The sequence below is a fragment of the Ranitomeya variabilis genome, chromosome 4, assembly GCF_051348905.1.
Source record: "Ranitomeya variabilis isolate aRanVar5 chromosome 4, aRanVar5.hap1, whole genome shotgun sequence".
NCBI lineage: Eukaryota > Metazoa > Chordata > Amphibia > Anura > Dendrobatidae > Ranitomeya > Ranitomeya variabilis.
Genome location: NC_135235.1, coordinates 453259382 through 453280052, shown reverse-complemented (window position 1 = coordinate 453280052; position 20671 = coordinate 453259382). Strand labels below are relative to the sequence as shown.

General features: G+C 46.2%; 1 protein-coding gene across 9 annotated transcripts in view; it reads left to right on the top strand.

Annotated features, from left to right (window-relative positions):
• Positions 1 to 20671, top strand: part of L3MBTL1 (L3MBTL histone methyl-lysine binding protein 1) — a 98599-nt gene that overhangs the window by 48424 nt on the left and 29504 nt on the right. For all 9 annotated transcript variants that reach the window (XM_077251563.1, XM_077251559.1, XM_077251560.1 and 6 more), the window contains exons 9-12: positions 28 to 132; positions 1097 to 1232; positions 2145 to 2236; positions 2688 to 2839. In XM_077251563.1, coding sequence (XP_077107678.1) covers positions 28 to 132; positions 1097 to 1232; positions 2145 to 2236; positions 2688 to 2839 — 485 coding nt within the window. The remainder of the gene's footprint in view (positions 1 to 27; positions 133 to 1096; positions 1233 to 2144; positions 2237 to 2687; positions 2840 to 20671) is intronic.

Genomic DNA, 20671 nt, shown 5'->3' with positions numbered 1-20671 from the left:
ATAAAGTGATTGATTATTTTCTTGTAGTGGCAACTAGGAACACAGCACAAAAATGGCTTCAAGGTGGGGATGAAGCTAGAAGGAATCGACTCCCAGCATCCATCCATGTATTTTATCCTTACTGTGGCTGAGGTGAGATGGACATACAAAGGTAGAAAAAATACTGAAAAAAAATGCAGTCATGTAAAAAATGGCATTATTACTCTGCAAAACTTAAAGATGTTATGGTATCAGATTAATAAATTTATTTTCAGAAACGGTGCCACTCTTGACCATGGGCTGTATCTATTATGGAGTGCTTCTCAGTGCTAAGTGATGTAATGATACTGAACCTCTTTATCTAGGAGTGGAGATAGACAGTGCCCACCTGGTTTGGAGGTAGAAGTGGTCCTCTTACCTCTTGGGCTCATATGCTACTGTACAGGTTGCACCAACGCTATATCTGCCCATTTCTTTATCTACAATAAAGGGTGTTTGGTCGTCTGGCCATTTCACCACTGGATGACACATATGGTTGCCTAGTTTAAGTTCTCCATTCTAGCAGTTGGTGGGGGTCCCAGCTGACCCACACTGTTGTAACAATTGTCACTTACTGAGAATTGATAATTTTTGTAGTCTGGAATGTCCTTTTAAAGGGGTGTTCTCATCTTGGACATTGATGCTTTATCCTATAAATGTCCCAAATGAGACATCATGTGAACTTACATCATGCAGTTTTAACCTGCTTTATACATACTTTTTATGTGGCTTTTTTGGCTTGTAGAAAACACCATCACATTCCTGTATTTTTTACAAACATTTTTTGGTGTATTTTTTTGCTTTTCAAAAATGTAGTAAATACCCCAAACTTTTGTTTGTAGTGCTTTCTGTATTTAGTTATTGATGTATAGAAAACATCTGGCAGCAGTCATTAAAGCTGGAAAACATGCTGCGTTTTTCCTTAAAACTGTAAAAGCCACACTCCTGAAAATGTTTTTTCTTATCAATTTGTATGTCATTTCAGTTTTCATAGGGTGGAATTATATTGTTTGTTTTGTTTGTTTTTTTTAAAGTCACCATTAATTTGTATAATTTCTTCTGCATTTTTGTACTTCAGGTTTGTGGGTTTCGAATAAGAGTTCACTTTGATGGGTACTCAGACTGCCATGATTTCTGGGTGAACGCAGACTCACCTGATATTCATCCAGCTGGCTGGTGTGAAAGGACTGGACACAAATTACAGCCCCCAAAAGGTCATGATGAAAGAATGTTTTTACCTGGTTTGCCATTTAGTTGTGTTTTATTCACTTCAGACATACAAAAACTTTTATTCCATCCAATCACATAAACTTTCTTGTTACCTTTATGGCAATAAACAACTTCTGAGCGAAAGCACCAGAGCCTTTCTTCCCCATCTGTCTTCTCTTTCTTAGGCCGGGGTCACACTTGCGAGTGTGATGCGAGAAACTCGCGCGGGTCTCTTTCATCAATACCCGGCACTGCCGCTGGCACTCAGGACCGGAGCGTTCAGATGCATAGAAATACATACAGCCACAAACTCCGGTCCCGAGTGCTGGCGGCAGTGGCGGGTACTGATGAAAGAGACCCGTGCGAGTTTCTCGCATCACACTCGCAAGTGTGACCCCGGCCTTATACCAGACCACACCTTTACCAATCACCCAATGTGCCAAATGCCTTTCTCCAGCCATCCTTTGTATGAGACCATTCATTTCCTACCTCTTCATTGTACTTTTGAATTCTTCCATATATTTTTTTTTGCAAGACCACAATTTCTCTTGAACAAAAACTCCTTTCTGCACAGTTTACTCCTTCACCACTTTTATAAGTATCAGACAACTCCTTCTTTTACTTCTTATATGTTCGATTGCCCAGCCGTATTTTTGTGCCAGCACCTCCTCTTTCCACTGGTCTTTCTGTGGCAAACCACTTCTCTTGCAGAAAAATGTGTCAACAACTGCATCAAAACAGAGTCACATACTCTTACAAAACCGCACCAATATCCATGTGTCTTTTAGAAGCATTTTTTTAGAGGCGGATATTTCAACCAGAAAAATCTGTGGCTAATAAATACCCTAATAAATACCCTTAAGAGACATTTTAGCTGTTTTAATTTTAAACATTTTCTATTTAATCTTTGTTTGTAGGATACAAAGATGAAGACTTCAGTTGGACTCATTATCTGAGACAAACAAAAGCCCATGTGGCTCCTAAACACTTATTTATAACTCCAAAAATTGTGAGTTCTGCACCTAAATCATGTTAACGCTAACATCAGCATTCAGTACTCATTTTTCTTGTAGGTCAGACCACCACCTTTCAGACATTTATGGCATTTGCTGTGGATATTCCATAAATGTATGAAGCATCTTTGTGGTTTCCTACTGCTTTATTTTGGATGAACTTACATTTTTTACAAATCATATCTTATCTCACCCTATCATAGAAAATACATTACATTGTTTATCTATTTTTAGACACATGAAACAGCAATATAAGACTTATTATCCATAATTTGCTATTCATAAATGGCTTCCCTAATATATTACCAGCCTCCATAGGGTATATAAATATATGACTGACACATGTTAAAGCTCAGTCATTATGTTCACTTTGTAGTAACTAATATCAAAACTTTGTCTGGTGTTTCTAGCAATTCTCTAAAAATTGATTTGTTTTGCCTTTCATAGGGTGCTCCCCCATCTCTCTTTCGGGTGGGTATGAAATTAGAAGCTGTGGACAAGATGAATCCATCTCTTATATGTGTGGCCAGTGTCACTGATGTAGTAGAAGACAGATTTCTTGTGCATTTCGACAACTGGGGTGACACCTATGACTATTGGTAGGATTTTTTTTATTAATAGCCAAGCCTTAGACAGATAGTAATATGCCTTACTCTTAAAGTTTCTTTCAAACTTCTCCTTTAATATGGTAATTTCTAATGTAGACAACATTTCCCGTGATGTAAAGGGAGCAGAGTCTCAACAAATGGCACTTATTCAGCTATGAGTTGCTTAAAAAGGTAGCAGTTTCCCAACTCACACTTCAGGTTCTTTATGTAATCTACTAGATGGCAGCCCGATTCTAAAGAATCGGGAGTCTAGAATCCATATATACTTTATTTATTCAAATGTAAGAATAATACAATTAATAAATAATAGTAAGAAAGAACAAAAAATGGCTGCACTCACCAGCTCTTGACAATTCTTGTTATTTAAGGTACAGTTACACAGGATCCATGAACATGCTTATGAGGGGAGGAATGAAAGACATCAGACAACAACTTTGCGTGTTGTGGCAAATGCCACAACAACGGTTCTTTGCTTAACCCCTTAGTGACAGAGCCAATTTGGTACTTAATGACCGAGCCAATTTTTACAATTCTGACCAGTGTCACTTTATGAGGTTATAACTCTGGAACGCTTTATCGGATCCCGCTGATTCTGAGATTGTTTTTTCGTGACATGTTGTACTTCAAGTTAGTGGTAACATTTCTTCGATATTACTTGCGATTATTTATGAAAAAAATGGAAATATGGCGAAAATTTTTAAAATTTTGCAATTTTCAAACTTTGTATTTTTATGCCCTTAAATCAGAGAGATATGTCACAAAAAAATAGTTAATAAATAACATTTCTCACATGTCTACTTTACATCAGCACAATTTTGGAAACAATTTTTTTTTTTGTTAGGGAGTTATAAGGGTAAAAAGATGACCAGCAATTTCTCATTTTTACAACACCATGTTTTTTTTAGGGACCACATCACCTTTGAAGTGATTTTGAGGGGTCTATATGATAGAAAATAACCAAGTGTGACACCATTCTAAAAACTGCACCCCTCAAGCTGCTCAAAACCACATTCAAGAAGTTTATTAACCCTTTACGTACTTCACAGGAACTAAAACAATGTGGAAGAAAAAAATGAACATTTTACTTTTTTTTGCAAACATTTTACTTCAGAACCATTTTTTTTAATTTTCACAAGTGTAAAAACAGAAATTTAACCACAAATTTTGTTGTGCAATTTTTCCTGAGTACACCGATACCCCATATGTGGAGGTAAACCACTGTTTGGGCGCACCGCAGAGCTTGGAAGTGAAGGAGCACCGTTTGACTGTTTCAATGCAGAATTGGCTGGAATTGAGATCGGACGCCATGTCGCGTTTGGAGAGCCCCTAATGTGCCTAAACAGTGGAAACCCCCCACAAGTGACACCATTTTGGAAACTAGACCCCCCAAGGAACTTATCTAGATGTGTGGTGAGCACTTTGAACCCCCAAGTGCTTCACAGAAGTTTATAACGTAGAGCCGTGAAAATAAAAAATCGCATTTGTTTTCACAAAAATGATTTTTTCGCCCACAAATTCTTATTTTCACAAGGGTAACAGGAGAAATTAGACCACAAAAGTTGTTGTGCAATTTCTCCTGAGTACGTCGATACCCCATATGTGGAGGTAAACCACTGTTTGGGCGCACCGCAGAGCTTGGAAGTGAAGGAGCACCGTTTGACTTTTTCAATGCAGAATTGGCTGGAATTGAGATCGGATGCCATGTCGCGTTTGGAGAGTCCCTGATGTGCCTAAACAGTGGAAACCCCCCACAAGTGATACCATTTTGGAAACTAGACCCCTTATGGAACTTATCTAGATGTGTGGTGAGCACTTTGAACCCCCAAGTGCTTCACAGAAGTTTATAACGTAGAGCCGTGAAAATAAAAAATCTCATTTTTTCTACAAAAATGATCTTTTTGCCCCCAAATTTTTATTTTCACAAGGGTAACAGGAGAAATTAGGCCACAAAAGTTGTTGTGCAATTTCTCCTGAGTACGTCGATACCCCATATATGGGGGTAAACCACTGTTTGGGCGCACCGCAGAGCTTGGAAGAGAAGGAGTGTCGTTTTACTTTTTCAATGTAGAATTGGCTGGAATTGAGATCGGACGCCATGTCACGTTTGGAGAGCCGCTGATGTGCCTAAACAGTAGAGACCCCCCACATATGACACCATTTTGGAAACTAGACCCCTTAAGGAACTTATCTAGATGTGTGGTGAGCACTTTAAACCCCCAGGTGCTTCACAGAAGTTTATAACGTAGAGCCGTGAAAATAAAAAAATCGCATTTTTTCTACAAAAATGATCTTTTTGCCTCCAAATTTTTATTTTACCAAGGGTAACAGGAGAAAATGGACCCCAGAAGCTGTTGTACAATTTGTCTTGAGTACGCCGACACCCCATATGTGGGGGTAAACCACTGTTTGGGCGCATGGCTGAGCTCGGAAGCAAAGGAGCGCCATTTGACTTTTCAATGCAAAATTGACTGGAATTGAGATCGGACGCCATGTCGCGTTTGGAGAGCCCCTGATGTGCCTAAACAGCAGAAACCCCCCAAAAGTGACCCCATTTTGGAAACTAGACCCCCAATGGAACTTAGCTAGATGTGTAGTGAGAACTTTGAATGCCCAAGTGCATCACAGAAGTTTATAATGCAGAGTCGTGAAAATAAAAAATATATATTTTTTAACAATAAAGATTTTTTAGCCCCCAAGTTTTTATTTTCACAAGGGTAACAAGAGAAATTGGACCCCAAAAGTTGTTGTCCAATTTGTCCTGAGTATGCTGGTACCCCATATGTGGGGGTAAACCACTGTTTGGGCGCACGGCAGAGCTCGGAAGGGAAGGAGTGCCATTTTGGAATGCAGACTTTGATAGAATTGTCTGCGGGCGTTATGTTGCCTTTGCAGACCCCTAATGTACCTAAACAGTAGAAACCCCCAACAAGTGACCCCATTTTGGAAAATAGACCCCCCAAGGAACTTATCTAGATATGTGGTGAGAACTTTGAATGCCCAAGTGCTTCACAGAAGTTTATAATGCAGAGTAGTGAAAGTAAAAAATATTTTTTTTACCCACAAAAAAGATTTTTTTAGCCCCCAAATTTTTATTTTCACAAGGGTAACAAGAGAAATTGGACCCCAAAAGTTGTTGTCCAATTTGTCCTGAGTATGCTGGTACCCCATATGTGGGGGTAAACCACTGTTTGGGCGCACGGCAGAGCTCGGAAGGGAAGGAGCGCCATTTTGGAATGCAGACTTTGATAGAATTGTCTGCGGGTGTTATGTTGCGTTTGCAGACCCCTAATGCACCTAAACAGTAGAAACCCCCACAAGTGACCAAATTTTGGAAACTAGACCCCCTAAGGAACTTATCTAGATATGTGGTGAGAACTTTGAAAGCTCAAGTGCTTCACAGAAATTTATAATGCAGAGTAGTGAAAATAAAAAAATATATTTTTTTCCAACAAAAAAGATTTTTAGCCCCCAAGTTTTTATTTTCACAAGGGTAACAAGAGAAATTGGACCCCAAAAGTTGTTGTCCAATTTGTCCTGAGTATGCTGGTACCCCATATGTGGGGGTAAACCACTGTTTGGGCGCACGGCAGAGCTCGGAAGGGAAGGAGCGCCATTTTGGAATGCAGACTTTGATAGAATTGTCTGCGGGCGTTATGTTGCGTTTGCAGACCCCTAATGTACCTAAACAGTAGAAACCCCCACAAGTGACCAAATTTTGGAAACTAGACCCCCTAAGGAACTTATCTAGATATGTGGTGAGAACTTTGAAAGCTCAAGTGCTTCACAGAAATTTATAATGCAGAGTAGTGAAAATAAAAAAATATATTTTTTTCCAACAAAAAAGATTTTTAGCCCCCAAGTTTTTATTTTCACAAGGGTAACAGGAGAAATTGGACCCCAAAAGTTGTTGTCCAATTTATCCCGAGTACGCTGATGCCCCATATGTGGGGGTAAACCACTGTTTGGGCGCACGGCAGAGCTCAGAAGGGAGGGAGTACCATTTGACTTTTTTAGCGCAAAATTGGCTGTCGTGTTTGGAGACCCCCTGATGTACCTAAACAGTGGAAACCCCCCAATTCTAACTCCAACCCTAACCCCAACACAGCCCTAACCCTAATCTCAACCCGATCCATAATCCTAATCACAACCCTAACGATAATCACAACCCTAACCCCAAAACAGCCCTAATCTCAACCCTAACCATAACCCTAATCAAAACCCTAAATCCAACACACCCCTAACCCTAATCCCAACCCTAACCCTAATCCCAACCCTAATCCCAAACGTAACACTAATCCCAACCCTAATCCAAACCCTAACCCTAATCCCAACTCTAACCCTAACTTTAGCCCCAACCCTAACTTTAGCCCCAACCCTAACCATAACTTTAGCCCCCGTCGTCACAAAAAAAGTTCAATGTAACCTTTTTTTTGTACGTCGCGTCCGCCATTTCCGCGGATGCGTGGCTGTAACTCTGCCCCCTCCTCCCCAGGACATAGACTGGGCAGCGGATGCGTTGAAAAACTGCATCCGCTGCCCACGTTGTGCACAATTTTCACAGAGTGCGTCGGTACATCGGGCCGACGCATTGCGACCGCCCCGTACCGACGCAAGTGTGAAAGAAGCCTAAGGCTACTTTCACACTAGCGTCGTACTCGGCCCATCGCAGTGTGTCGGGCCGACGTACCGACGCTAGCGTTGTAAGCGCCGCACAACGGGTGCAGCGGATGCTGTTTTTTCAACGCATCCGCTGCCCCATTGTGAGGTGCGGGGAGGCGGGGGCGGAGTTCCGGCCACGCATGCGCGGTCGGAAATGGCAGACACGTCGCACAAAAAAGTTACATGTAGTTTTTTTTGTGTCGACGGTCCGCCGAAGCACGACGCATCCGTCGCACGACGGATGCGACATGTGGCAATCCGTCGCAATGCGTCGCTAATGCAAGCCAATGGAGAAAAAACGCATCCTGCAAGCACTTTTGCAGGATGCGTTTTTTCTCCAACGACGCATTGCGACGGAAGCCAAAAAACGCTAGTGTGAAAGTAGCCTAACCCTAACCCTAGCCCTAACCCTAACCCTAAATTTAGCCCCAACCCTAACCCTAACTCTAACCCTAACTCTAACCCTAACTCTAACCCTAACCCTAACCCTAACTCTAACCCTAACCCTAACCCTAACTCTAACCCTAACCCTAACCCTAACTCTAACCCTAACCCTAACCCTAACCCTAATTTTAGCCCCAACTTGTCTTCTCCTGCCGGCCGGCAGATGGCAGCAGATGGCGGGCGCACTGCGCATGCGCCCGCCATGATGAAAAAGCCGGCTGGCAGGAGAAGACAGAAGAGGACCCAGGGACCCCGGGTGAGTATGATAGGGTCCCCGAATCCCCCTATTTCTCTGTCCTCTGATGTGCGATCACATCAGAGGGCAGAGAAATAACTGATCGCTTTTTTTTTTTTTTTTTTTTGCGGTCGCCGGTAAACTGTTAATTACCGGCGATCGCAAAGCAGGGGTCGGTGCAAACCGACCCCGATCATGTTCAAAGAACATCCGGGTGCCGGGCGGTGGGCGCACTGCGCGTGCGCCCACCATTTTTTCCCGGAAGAAAGATGGCGGCGCCCATGGGGAGACACGAGGAGCACCGGGGGAGGTAGGTAAGTATTGGGGGGCTATTGGGGGCCATCAGGGACCACATTTCTCTGTCCTCCGATGTGCGATCACATCGGAGGACAGAGAAATTAAACGGCAAATCGCGGTTTGTTTGTTTTTGTTGCGACCGCCGGTAAACGGTTAATTACCGGCGATCGCAACTCGGGGGTCGGTAAAATCCCCCCGAATCATGTTCTCTGGGGTCTCGGCTACCCTCGGCAACCGAGACCCCAGAGAAAATCCGACTCTGGGGGGCGCTATTCACTTTTTCCACAGCGCCGTTAATTAACGGCGCTGTGGATTAAGTACCCTTAGCGGCCGCCGTTAAAAGGCGTATCGGCGGTCGTTAAGGGGTTAAGAACAATAATGTAAATAATAAATAATATGTATCAATAACTATGTATATTGGTATGTTCTATGACATTTTCAAATATTTCATTATTATGTGGAAAAGCTCTTAGTACCCATACTGGCGCATACTTGTGTGCCCATCAGGTATTTTCACAGTAATTTTACATCTGATGGGTTGGTATGAAACGTTTTTAATCATCTCTTGGGCTTAGCTAAGCCTTCATTTTAAATAATTCTAATAAGTACAACAGAAATAAAAGCCTTTTTGTGTATCCAAATTTTTTGTGTTTATTTTTACAGAAGTGTAAAATTTAAGAAATCAACGTTCATAGTACACCGATGGGCTAATATAAGCATGCCCATCAACCACGTCACGGTAGCCTTTGAACTGATGGGTCCTAACTCCTAACTAACTGATTCCTATTTCTTAATACTCAAACCACTTTCACATCTGCATGTTTCTGATATTTGCAGAAGTAATGTTAAAAACAATACAACTTCCACACTTGGCACCAAAGAACTGACCTACAACACACTTTCAGCAAGTGCCATGCAATGTAGATGAAGCTTGGAGTTAACTTGCAGTAAATGCGGCAAATGCGCCTTCGACAATTGCATTAAATGCAGCCACAACAAAAACACTGGTAAGTGGAGATTTTGTGGCGAAAACTGCAGAAACCACATGTGCCGCACCTGCCGCAAGTGAAGTACAAATTCCGCATACATTGCATGCAACTTACAGCAAGAGTGGCGTGGGTCAGCCCTTAGGCAGGAAGTGCAGAAATAGCCTTTTTTCCACCATAAATTCTCCAAATAGCAGAAAAATGTTGATGTGAAAGCAAAATCTCTATTCTTTCCCTACCTATCTAAATATGTACCTATCTATATATCTATTTCTATGTACAGAACACACCTGGAGATAGAGATGTGTGTGAACAGCCATCCCACCCGTCTCTTACCTGTTCACAAAAACCTCACCCTTTTTAAAAACAAAATGAAATCTCTCAGCAGCTATACTGCTGGAGCTTCAAATACAGGTTCCTATCACCAAATACAGGCATTTGGATGATACACATCTTACATCTTGTACTTAATGTGTGTTCTACTTACCTATAAAAATATGTATTGATATATCATATTTCTAAATTTATGTAGATATGATATAGAGTTATTAACCCTATATGCTAATGAGTACGTATGTTATATACGTATTTCCTACATAAGTACTTAAAATCTATATGTCTATGGCTACACTAATTTTTTTTTGTTTTTGTTTTTTTTCCTTATCTCTATACATAGAATTTGCCTATTGCTGTCTATGTTATTAGAAAAACTGAATAATGAAAAAAAAGAAAAGTAACTTTAAACTAAAATATTTTTGTAGATAATATTACGTGTGAAGACTTTAGTACTATCAGCCAATAATTGTCCTTGAAGTGGTGTATTAACCACTTTAACCCTCACATTGCAACATTGCTTCACCCTGGAAAAAGCAACATACAATTGACCATGGGCAAAAGCAGGTTCTGGTAGATAAATGCCAACTCGATGGAGGGTCTGGCCTTGAGATTTATTTATGGTCATTGCAAATGCGGGCTTGATGGGAAATTGTCTCCGTCTTAATTTAAAAGGTAATCCAGTCTCTGATGGACACAAATCAATTCGTGGAATGAATACCACATTTCCTGCTGCTGACCCACTAATTACTTTAGCCAGTATGATATTGGCATGTAAGGCAGTGACAATGAGCCGCGTACCATTGCAGAGACCTTTGTTCGTGTTCAGATTACGTAATAACATGACAATGGTGCCAATTTTAAGTTTCAGCCGATGTGAAGGCATTCCAGTTGGTGTTAGTGAATTCAATAACTCAAGTGGGTATTGATCGAGGTCATCAGCTTCATCAGGATCGATGGAATCATCACTGATATATTCAGTATAGTCACCTATCAATAAATCCATGACTTGGGAATTGACTTTCTCAACGTCCTCATTTTTTGGACATAAAATTGCATGAGATGCAGCTGTATTTATGCTTTCGGTGTCATTCACATCAATACAAAGATTATCTCCAAAAATTTCAATTATTAAAGAGCCAGTGCATACCATGTCTGGAGGAATTTCAATTACATCATCTCCAAGGTTATGTTCATTAGATAGTTCACCATTTCCCAGTTGAAGCAACCAACTGCTGTAGTGAGGATCAATGGAGCGCATGTTGTTAATAAGTGGCAGGCGAGTAAAATGTTGCCAGTGTTGTGAATATTTTATACAGCTCTCTACAACATCAGTTCTTGTCCCATGAGGGATGACAGGAAGACATTGTCTAAAGTCGCCTCCAAAAACAATCACTTTACCTCCAAACGGTGTTTTTTCTTTGTGAGCTACATTTGTTGTCATGACATCATGTAAAACTCTATCAATGACATGCAATGCATATTTGGATAGCATTGTGCACTCATCAATAATAAAAAGTTTAGTGCTGTGCAAATCTTTTGCTGCATCGGTATCATTCTTAATCCTGGAAACAGATGTTTCATTCACAGGAATTGGAATCCCATAAAGAGAATGAATGGTTCGTCCACCTTGTAGCAAGTTGGCGGCAATTCCAGTAGTGGCAGCAGGTGACACAATGTCTCCTTGTCCTCTTAGCTGATGTAGGAGTAGATGATATAGGTACGTTTTTCCGCTGCCACCAGGACCATCAAGGAAAAAACACTTTGCTGTAGAATTAGTGTCTTCTAAAGCTTGAGTGATAGCATCAAAAGCAAAAAGTTGGTCCTCATTTAGAGTAGCTTTCATTTCAGCAGCTGCTGATAACTCATAATCTTTATCATACTGTGGGAGGAGGTGTTGTTTCTTGACTGGACGTGGCAAATTAAAATCAGTATAAGTTTTGCCATGAGCTTTAAGAACATGTTGGACATCTGTCATAGCATAGCCTTCACAATTGACACACTCCAGAGTGTCGGAGCAGTAGTCTTCTACAAAGTGTTCCTTAAATTCATCCCATAAGTCCTGAGGTTTAGCTGGAGGACCAAAAATACAAATGTAGGCAAACATGTCACGTAGCTGTGCTGGCATGTTGAGAATACTGGCATCAAGTAATGTATTTCTCCACAGACTATCATCAAATAGTAAGCCAAGAGCTAATGCCGCATCTTTGAAGGTTTCATGTGTGACTCCGTGTACAGTTTTTATGCTGTCAAAACTGGTTGCACCTTTGACATGTAACAATAACAATCTTAAATAGTAGCGTTCTTGGTCTTTCACACTGACAGTATACATTCGTCCAATCACAGAACCACCTGCTCGCTTTCTAACTTCCCAAGAACCTTCTTTCCAAACATAGTTTTCGGGAATTTCACGGTATAAATAAATATGAGCATGATGGTCGTTCTGATTAAGCTTGAAGTAGGCCATAAGTGTAGAATTTTGATGGAGCTTTTGTTTGATGTTTCCAATAGAGTCATCCTCATGAAAATAGAGTGGCTGAGAATGCGGTAGATGTACAGCAAGGCGAATGATGCTATGAGATTGTTTATGCATTGGATATGAGAATATTCGCCAAGCTGCCTCTGGTGCACTGACATATCTTGAATCCATGAATTGGTGTGTTTCATCATGTTGGATGTTAGTCTGGCAGATTTCAAGATTGGCTTTATCATGTCCTTTGTAGACGTATTTAAATAAATATTTCACAGCCTGAATGGAACCACAAACTTCGACATTTATATGGCACTTGTATTTTAATAGCAGGAACGGATTATATGGAACCACCCACGAATTGTCAATCATGTTAGAATGGTGTTGAAAAGATGGGCCAAAGTGTCTGCGATAAGTAGGATAGGCGTCCTTAGCTATGATGGTTCTTGGTTGCAAATCTTTAGGGAAACCTTTTGTACACTTCCCCAGATCCATGCAGGGAGAATTTGGGTTGTGTTCTCCACACGGACCATGAATCATATGTTGGAGAACAATTTTATGGAGCTGAGGGTAGTGGGTAGGATTGGGAATTTCAGCCCACACTGTATTGTCTATGTCCTCCTCAGTCCTTAATTTGGAGTTGCTGTCCAGAATAATCAAAATGTGAGCGTGTGGAAGGCCACGTTTTTGAAATTCAATTACATGAACCATAGCGCAAACTTTCCCAAATAATCCGTTGTTAATGTCTTTTAAGAGTGCTTCCAGTTTTATTTTGAAAACACGTGCCACCAAATCAGGTCTATGTTCCACACGCTGCCAAGGTTCCAAATTCTCAGTAATCTCATTCCATTTCGGATTACAGGTCATGGTGATGAATAGATCAGGACGACCATATTTAGTCACAATAGCCATGGCATCCTGGTACCGCTGCTGCATATTCCTGGGACTGCCTTCAAACGAAGATGGTAAAATTACCGTTTTTCCAATGGGGATGCCCTTCTCAATGGATTTTTTCTGGAGATGTTCCTGGAGTACACAATAATCCTCTACTTTCAAATCCTTTTGGTGTTGACGGATATAATTTAGGCGATTTGCCTCGATTTTCACATAAGCATCCACTAAGTACTGCTGAGTGAGTTTGCCACCATTCAGGAGTGGATTAAACTGATTACGGACAGACAGCACATAGCAGTAATATTGCAGTTGTGTAACTCTGCGTGGACTTTGCCCTTGTTGCTTGAGGCCATCATGCCAGCCCTGGTCTCCGTAAGGGAAAAATAAAGGATAGAGTAAAGCATCTAAATTACTGTGTAGAATGCTGACCTGTTGTGTTCTTGGCGCCAAAGGATTTTTGGGGTCCGGTTGTAAATGTATTAAAATATCACGATTAAATGGTGGCTCTCCATTGTCATTTTCAAATACGACAGCAACTTCATTGACAGTTGGATTATTATATCGGCGAGGGTCTTGATTCCGATCTTGTTTAAGGGCCATGATGATATTTGGCATGAGAGTGCCATTAGCTTCAGCTTTAAGATGTTCTTCATGTTCCACATCTCGTAACATTTTGTAGGCAGCAACAAAGGGATTCACATTGTCTAACTGAAGAGCAATTATACTCATCAAAGTGGGATGACATTTTTGATTTTGTTCACAGTTTAAACGTTGTTCATTCGCGGTAGCGGTATCCAAAATATACAGTTGGGCATAAGCTGGAACTTGATCATCACTGGGATGTAGGGTTCCAGTACGATGATATATTTGTCCATGTATACGGAAACAGTAAGGGCCATGTCCAGGTGGAGGGGATATATTGGCACCTATGGAGGCGAAAGCAAATGAGCTGTTAATACTACGAATATTTTCCATGAGATTCTTACTGAACTCACTCTCCCCTGTCAGCAATCGTTTAAAGACCTCGGGATATTGGGGTATAGGTATATGCACTTTACTCTTGTGACAACACAGAGTAAAATTTTTATCTGCTGGTATCTCAGCATTAAAATGTAATGCTTGACAATGTTCACATAAATAGTTCATAGGACCACAGGAGTGTTCTACTATGGTACTGTCATCATTAGTAAAACCTGTAGGATGTTGAGGTACAGGTTGTGGTAACGGAGCATTGGAATGTTTCTTTAAGCCAACATATATAAAGCGTGGACCTGGTAGAGGATCTTCACTGTCCACAGATTCAATCACTGAGGAGTTGGAAGGTGTATCGTGGTCAGGGTTTATTAATATGGAGGTGCAAGCGGTTTTTTTTGCGCCGTTCACGGCGTGCACCAGCTGCATTTGGTAATGGTTTGTTTGTTGCCTTAGAAGAGTCAGGTGTGAAGCATGTCTTATAAGCAGACTTAACGGTGTACAGGCGACGGCGTTTATCATTTGGAGTGTAAGTAGGACAGTGTTTGCGCTTACGTGCAGATTTACCAACGGTTAAAGGAGCTTGAGGCTGCACACATTCTATGAATGGAGACAAAGAAGCTGTATTGTGGGCAGAATCTATGACTGAGGACGTGGAAATATTATGTTTGCAACGTTGAGAGCGTGCAGCAGCAGCTTTATTACTTAATCGATTAGTTTTGTCCTCAAAAGACTCATTAGTAATGCGTTTATTGCAAGCAGCATTAACAGTGTCCAGGCGCTTCTGTCTGTCCTCTGTAGTCTCGTTAGCACGCTGTTTGCGCTTACGTGCGGCATCGGCGGCTTTTCGCTCTGCGTCATTGGTATACTTATTATCAGACCTGATGTTACGTGCGCCATCAGCAGCTTTGGGCTCTGTGTCATTAGTATACTTAACAGTGTCCAGGCGCTTGCATCTATCCTCTGTACTCTTGTTAGCACGCTGTTTGCGCTTACGTGCAGCATCGGTGTCTTTTCGCTGTGCGTCATTGGTATACTTATTATCAGACCTGATGTTACGTGTGCCATCAGCAGCTTTGGGCTCTGTGTCATTAGTATACTTAACAGTGTCCAGGCGCTTGCATCTATCCTCTGTACTCTTGTTAGCACGCTGTTTACGCTTACGTGCAGCATCGGCGGCTTTTCGCTCTGCGTCATTGGTATACTTATTATCAGACCTGATGTTACGTGCGCCATCAGCAGCTTTGGGCTCTGTGTCATTAGTATACTTAACAGTGTCCAGGCGCTTGCATCTCTCCTCTGTACTCTTGTTAGCACGCTGTTTGCGCTTACGTGCAGCATCGGCGGCTTTTCGCTCTGCATCATTACCATACTTTATATCAGACCTGATCTTACGTGCGCCATCAGCAGCTTTGGACTCTGTGTAATTAGTATACTTAACAGTATCCAGGCACTTGCATCTATCCTATGTACTCTTGTTAACACGCTGTTTGCGCTTACGTGCGGCATCGGCGGCTTTTCGCTCTGCATCATTACCATACTTTATATCAGACCTGATCTTACGTGCGCCATCAGCAGCTTTGGGCTCTGTGTCATTAGTATACTTAACAGTATCCAGGCACTTGCATCTATCCTCTGTACTCTTGTTAACACGCTGTTTACGCTTACGTGCGGCATCGGCGGCTTTTCGCTCTGCATCATTACCATACTTTATATCAGACCTGATCTTACGTGCGCCATCAGCAGCTTTGGACTCTGTGTCATTACTATACTTAACAGTGTCCAGGCGCTTGCATCTATCCTCTGTACTCTTGTTAGCACGCTGTTTACGCTTACGTGCGGCATCGGCGTCTTTTTGCTCTGCATTATTAGTATACTTTATATCAGACCTAATCTTACGTGCGCCATCAGCAGCTTTGGGCTCTGTGTCATTAGTATCCTTACTATTAGAGCTCATGTTGGCTAAGCTAAACAGCTTTAAGCGTGGTGGTGGCAAACAACAGGTTAATAAGAGGCAGTGTCAGGTAGTAGGAAAATAGCCAGTTAATAATAGGCAATAGTTCTTTGCAGGAATACAGATATTAATAAATAGGCAGTTTATATTGCAGAGAAATTGCTGGGCAATAATGGACAATGTCCTTATGTGGCAAATAATAGAGCAATATACCCAGTGTGGCAAAGAAGAGGTTAATAAACGGCAGTCTCTCAGTATAACAGTCAGTGAATAATAGGCAGTATATGGAGAAAACACCAAACAAAAGTTCAAAATTGGTGTGAAAATGTCACTGAACCACTTCACAACTAAATATATATAGTTTTGGTAAATGGTATTATCATTTTTTTGACGAAATTCGGCAGGAGCTTGAAGAGCGACGTCACTGGGACCGCCTCCACGCAGTAGAAACTTGCTGTGAGGTAAAAATTCAAAAATCACACCAAAATGGCGGGCGGAGTGTGTCACAGTACGGCACATTTCTGATTGGTCGCTCGCGGCAGGCGGCAACCAATCAGAAAAGTGCCGCGCACCACGAAGGCATATATCTTTGTCCACCCTGAGCGGGTGTAGGACGCTGGTGACGTCACTCATCTCCGGACATTATCTCCGGACAAAGCCACGGAAGTTGGCACAAATTGCCGGAAGTAGTATTCTAGGCAATTATATATTAGATTGTCCTGTCACCAGCCATGTGTACGATTATCGGCCAAAAGCCTCTCTGGAACCAATAATCACCCCATGTAAAGGTATCTTTATAAGTTAAAGATTCAGAATACTATGACTTTTATCATATCCTGAACAGTCAAGTTTTTTATGAACCGTTAAGGTTTTCTGGTTGAAGTAAAAAAAACTCTGAGTGTTTACAGTTTGAAACCATAAAATGTTGAAAAATTATGTCATTCTTGAGTATATCACTCAATGGTGCTCATAAACGTGTCAAATTTGATCTATAATATACTTTAATATACGTTACTTTAATCTTTAATATACTTAAGAACAGGGCCCCAGACATCACACAGGGGGTCTGAAACACCGCACAGTGGTCCAAAATATCGCTGTGCTCTGCCTGGGGCCCCATATGCTGCCTGGGGCCCCTGTGCTCTGCCTGGGGCCCCATATGCTGCCTGGTGCCCCTGTGCTCTGCCTGGGGCCCCATGTTCTGCCTGGGGCCCCTGTGCTCTGCCTGGGGCCACTGTGCTCTGCCTGGGGCCCCATATGCTGCCTGGGGCCCTGTGCTCTGCCTGGGGCCCCATATGCTGCCTGGGGCCCCTGTGCTCTGCCTGGGGCCCCATAGGCTGCCTGGGGCCCCTGTGCTCTACCTGGGACCACTGTGCTCTGCCTGGGGCCCCATATGCTGCCTGGGGCCCCTGTGCTCTGCCTGGGGCCCCTGTGCTCTGCCTGGGGCCCCATGTTCTGCCTGGGGCCACTGTGCTCTGCCTGGGGCCCCATAGGCTGCCTGGGGCCCCTGAGCTCTGCCTGGGACCACTGTGCTCTGCCTGGGGCCCCATATGCTGCCTGGGGCCCCTGTGCTCTGCCTGGGGCCACTGTGCTCTGCCTGGGGCCCCATATGCTGCCTGGGGTCCCTGTGCTCTGCCTGGGGCCCCATATGCTGCCTGGGGCCCCTGTGCTCTGCCTGGGGCCCCTGTGCTCTGCCTGGGGCCCCATGTTCTGCCTGGCGCCCCTGTGCTCTGCCTGGGGCCACTGTGCTCTGCCTGGGGCCCCATATGCTGCCTGGGGCCCCTGTGCTCTGCCTGGGGCCCCATATGCTGCCTGGGGCCCTTGTGCTCTGCCTGGGGCCCCTGTGCTCTGCCTGGGGCCCCATGTTCTGCCTGGGGCCACTGTGCTCTGCCTGGGGCCCCATAAGCTGCCTGGGGCCCCTGTGCTCTGCCTGGGGCCCCTGTGCTCTGCCTGGGGCCCCTGTGCTCTGCCTGGGGCCCCATGTTCTGCCTGGGGCCCCTGTGCTCTGCCTGGGGCCACTGTGCTCTGCCTGGGGCCCCATATGCTGCCTGGGGCCCCTGTGCCCTGCCTGGGGCCCCATATGCTGCTTGGGGCCCCTGTGCTCTGCCTGGGGCCCCTGTGCTCTGCCTGGGGCCCCATGTTCTGCCTGGGGCCCCTGTGCTCTGCCTGGGGCCACTGTGCTCTGCCTGGGGCCCCATATGCTGCCTGGGGCCCCTGTGCTCTGCCTGGGGCCCCATATGCTGCCTGGGGCCCCTGTGCTCTGCCTGGGGCCCCTGTGCTCTGCCTGGGGCCCCATGTTCTGCCTGGGGCCACTGTGCTCTGCCTGGGGCCCCATATGCTGCCTGGGGCCCCTGTGCTCTGCCTGTGGCCACTGTGCTCTGCCTGGGGCCCCATATGCTGCCTGGGGCCCCTGTGCTCTGCCTGGGACCACTGTGCTCTGCCTGGGGCCCCATATGCTGCCTGGGGCCCCTGTGCTCTGCCTGTGGCCACTGTGCTCTGCCTGGGGCCCCATATGCTGCCTGGGGCCCCTGTGCTCTGCCTGGGACCACTGTGCTCTGCCTGGGGCCCCATATGCTGCCTGGGGCCCCTGTGCTCTGCCTGGGGCCACTGTGCTCTGCCTGGGGCCCCATATGCTGCCTGGGGCCCCTGTGCTCTGCCTGGGGCCCCATATGCTGCCTGGGGCCCCTGTGCTCTGCCTGGGGCCCCTGTGCTCTGCCTGGGGCCCCATGTTCTGCCTGGGGCCCCTGTGCTCTGCCTGGGGCCACTGTGCTCTGCCTGGGGCCCCATATGCTGCCTGGGGCCCCTGTGCTCTGCCTGGGGCCACATATGCTGCCTGGGGCCCCTGTGCTCTGCCTGGGGCCCCTGTGCTCTGCCTGGGGCCCCTGTGCTCTGCCTGGGGCCCCATGTTCTGCCTGGGGCCACTGTGCTCTGCCTGGGGCCACTGTGCTCTGCTTGGGGCCCCATATGCTGCCTGGGGCCCCTGTGCTCTGCCTGGGGCCCCATGTTCTGCCTGGGGCCCCTGTGCTCTGCCTGGGGCCCCATAGGCTGCCTGGGGCCCCTGTGCTCTGCCTGGGACCACTGTGCTCTGCCTGGGGCCCCATATGCTGCCTGGGGCCCCTGTGCTCTGCCTGGGGCCACTGTGCTCTGCCTGGGGCCCCATATGCTGCCTGGGGCCCCTGTGCTCTGCCTGGGGCCCCATATGCTGCCTGGGGCCCCTGTGCTCTGCCTGGGACCACTGTGCTCTGCCTGGGGCCCCATATGCTGCCTGGGGCCCCTGTGCTCTGCCTGGGGCCACTGTGCTCTGCCTGGGGCCCCATATGCTGCCTGGGGCCCCTGTGCTCTGCCTGGGGCCCCATATGCTGCCTGGGGCCCCTGTGCTCTGCCTGGGGCCCCTGTGCTCTGCCTGGGGCCCCATGTTCTGCCTGGGGCCCCTGTGCTCTGCCTGGGGCCACTGTGCTCTGCCTGGGGCCCCATATGCTGCCTGGGGCCCCTGTGCTCTGCCTGGGGCCCCATATGCTGCCTGGGGCCCCTGTGCTCTGCCTGGGGCCCCTGTGCTCTGCCTGGAGCCCCATGTTCTGCCTGGGGCCACTGTGCTCTGCCTGGGGCCCCATAGGCTGCCTGGGGCCCCTGTGCTCTGCCTGGGACCACTGTGCTCTGCCTGGGGCCCCATATGCTGCCTGGGGCCCCTGTGCTCTGCCTGTGGCCACTGTGCTCTGCCTGGGGCCCCTGTGCTCTGCCTGGGGCCCCTGTGCTCTGCCTGGGACCACTGTGCTCTGCCTGGGGCCCCATATGCTGCCTGGGGCCCCTGTGCTCTGCCTGGGGCCACTGTGCTCTGCCTGGGGCCCCATATGCTGCCTGGGGCCCCTGTGCTCTGCCTGGGGCCCCATATGCTGCCTGGGGCCTCTGTGCTCTGCCTGGGGCCCCTGTGCTCTGCCTGGGGCCCCATGTTCTGCCTGGGGCCCCTGTGCTCTGCCTGGGGCCACTGTGCTCTGCCTGGGGCCCCATATGCTGCCTGGGGCCCCATATGCTGCCTGGGGCCCCTGTGCTCTGCCTGGGGCCCCATATGCTGCCTGGGGCCCCTGTGCTCTGCCTGGGGCCCCATGTTCTGCCTGGGGCCCCTGTGCTCTGCCTGGGGCCACTGTGCTCTGCCTGGGGCCCCATATGCTGCCTGGGGCCCCTGTGCTCTGCCTGGGGCCCCATAGGCTGCCTGGGGCCCCTGTGCTCTGCCTGGGGCCCCATAGGCTGCCTGGGGCCCCTGTGCTCTACCTGGGACCACTGTGCTCTGCCTGGGCCCCATATGCTGCCTGGGGCCCCTGTGCTCTGCCTGGGGCCCCATATGCTGCCTGGGGCCCCTGTGCTCAGCCTGGGTGTAGGACACTGGTGACGTCACTTATCTCCGGACATTAGCTCCGGACATTAGCTCCGGACATTAGCTCCGGACATTAGCTCCGGACAAAGCCACGGAAGTTGGCATAAATTGCAGGAAGTAGTATTCTAGGCAATTAATCTCCGGACATTAGCTACGGACATTAGCTCCGGACATTAGCTTCGGACATTAGCTCCGAACATTATCTCCGGA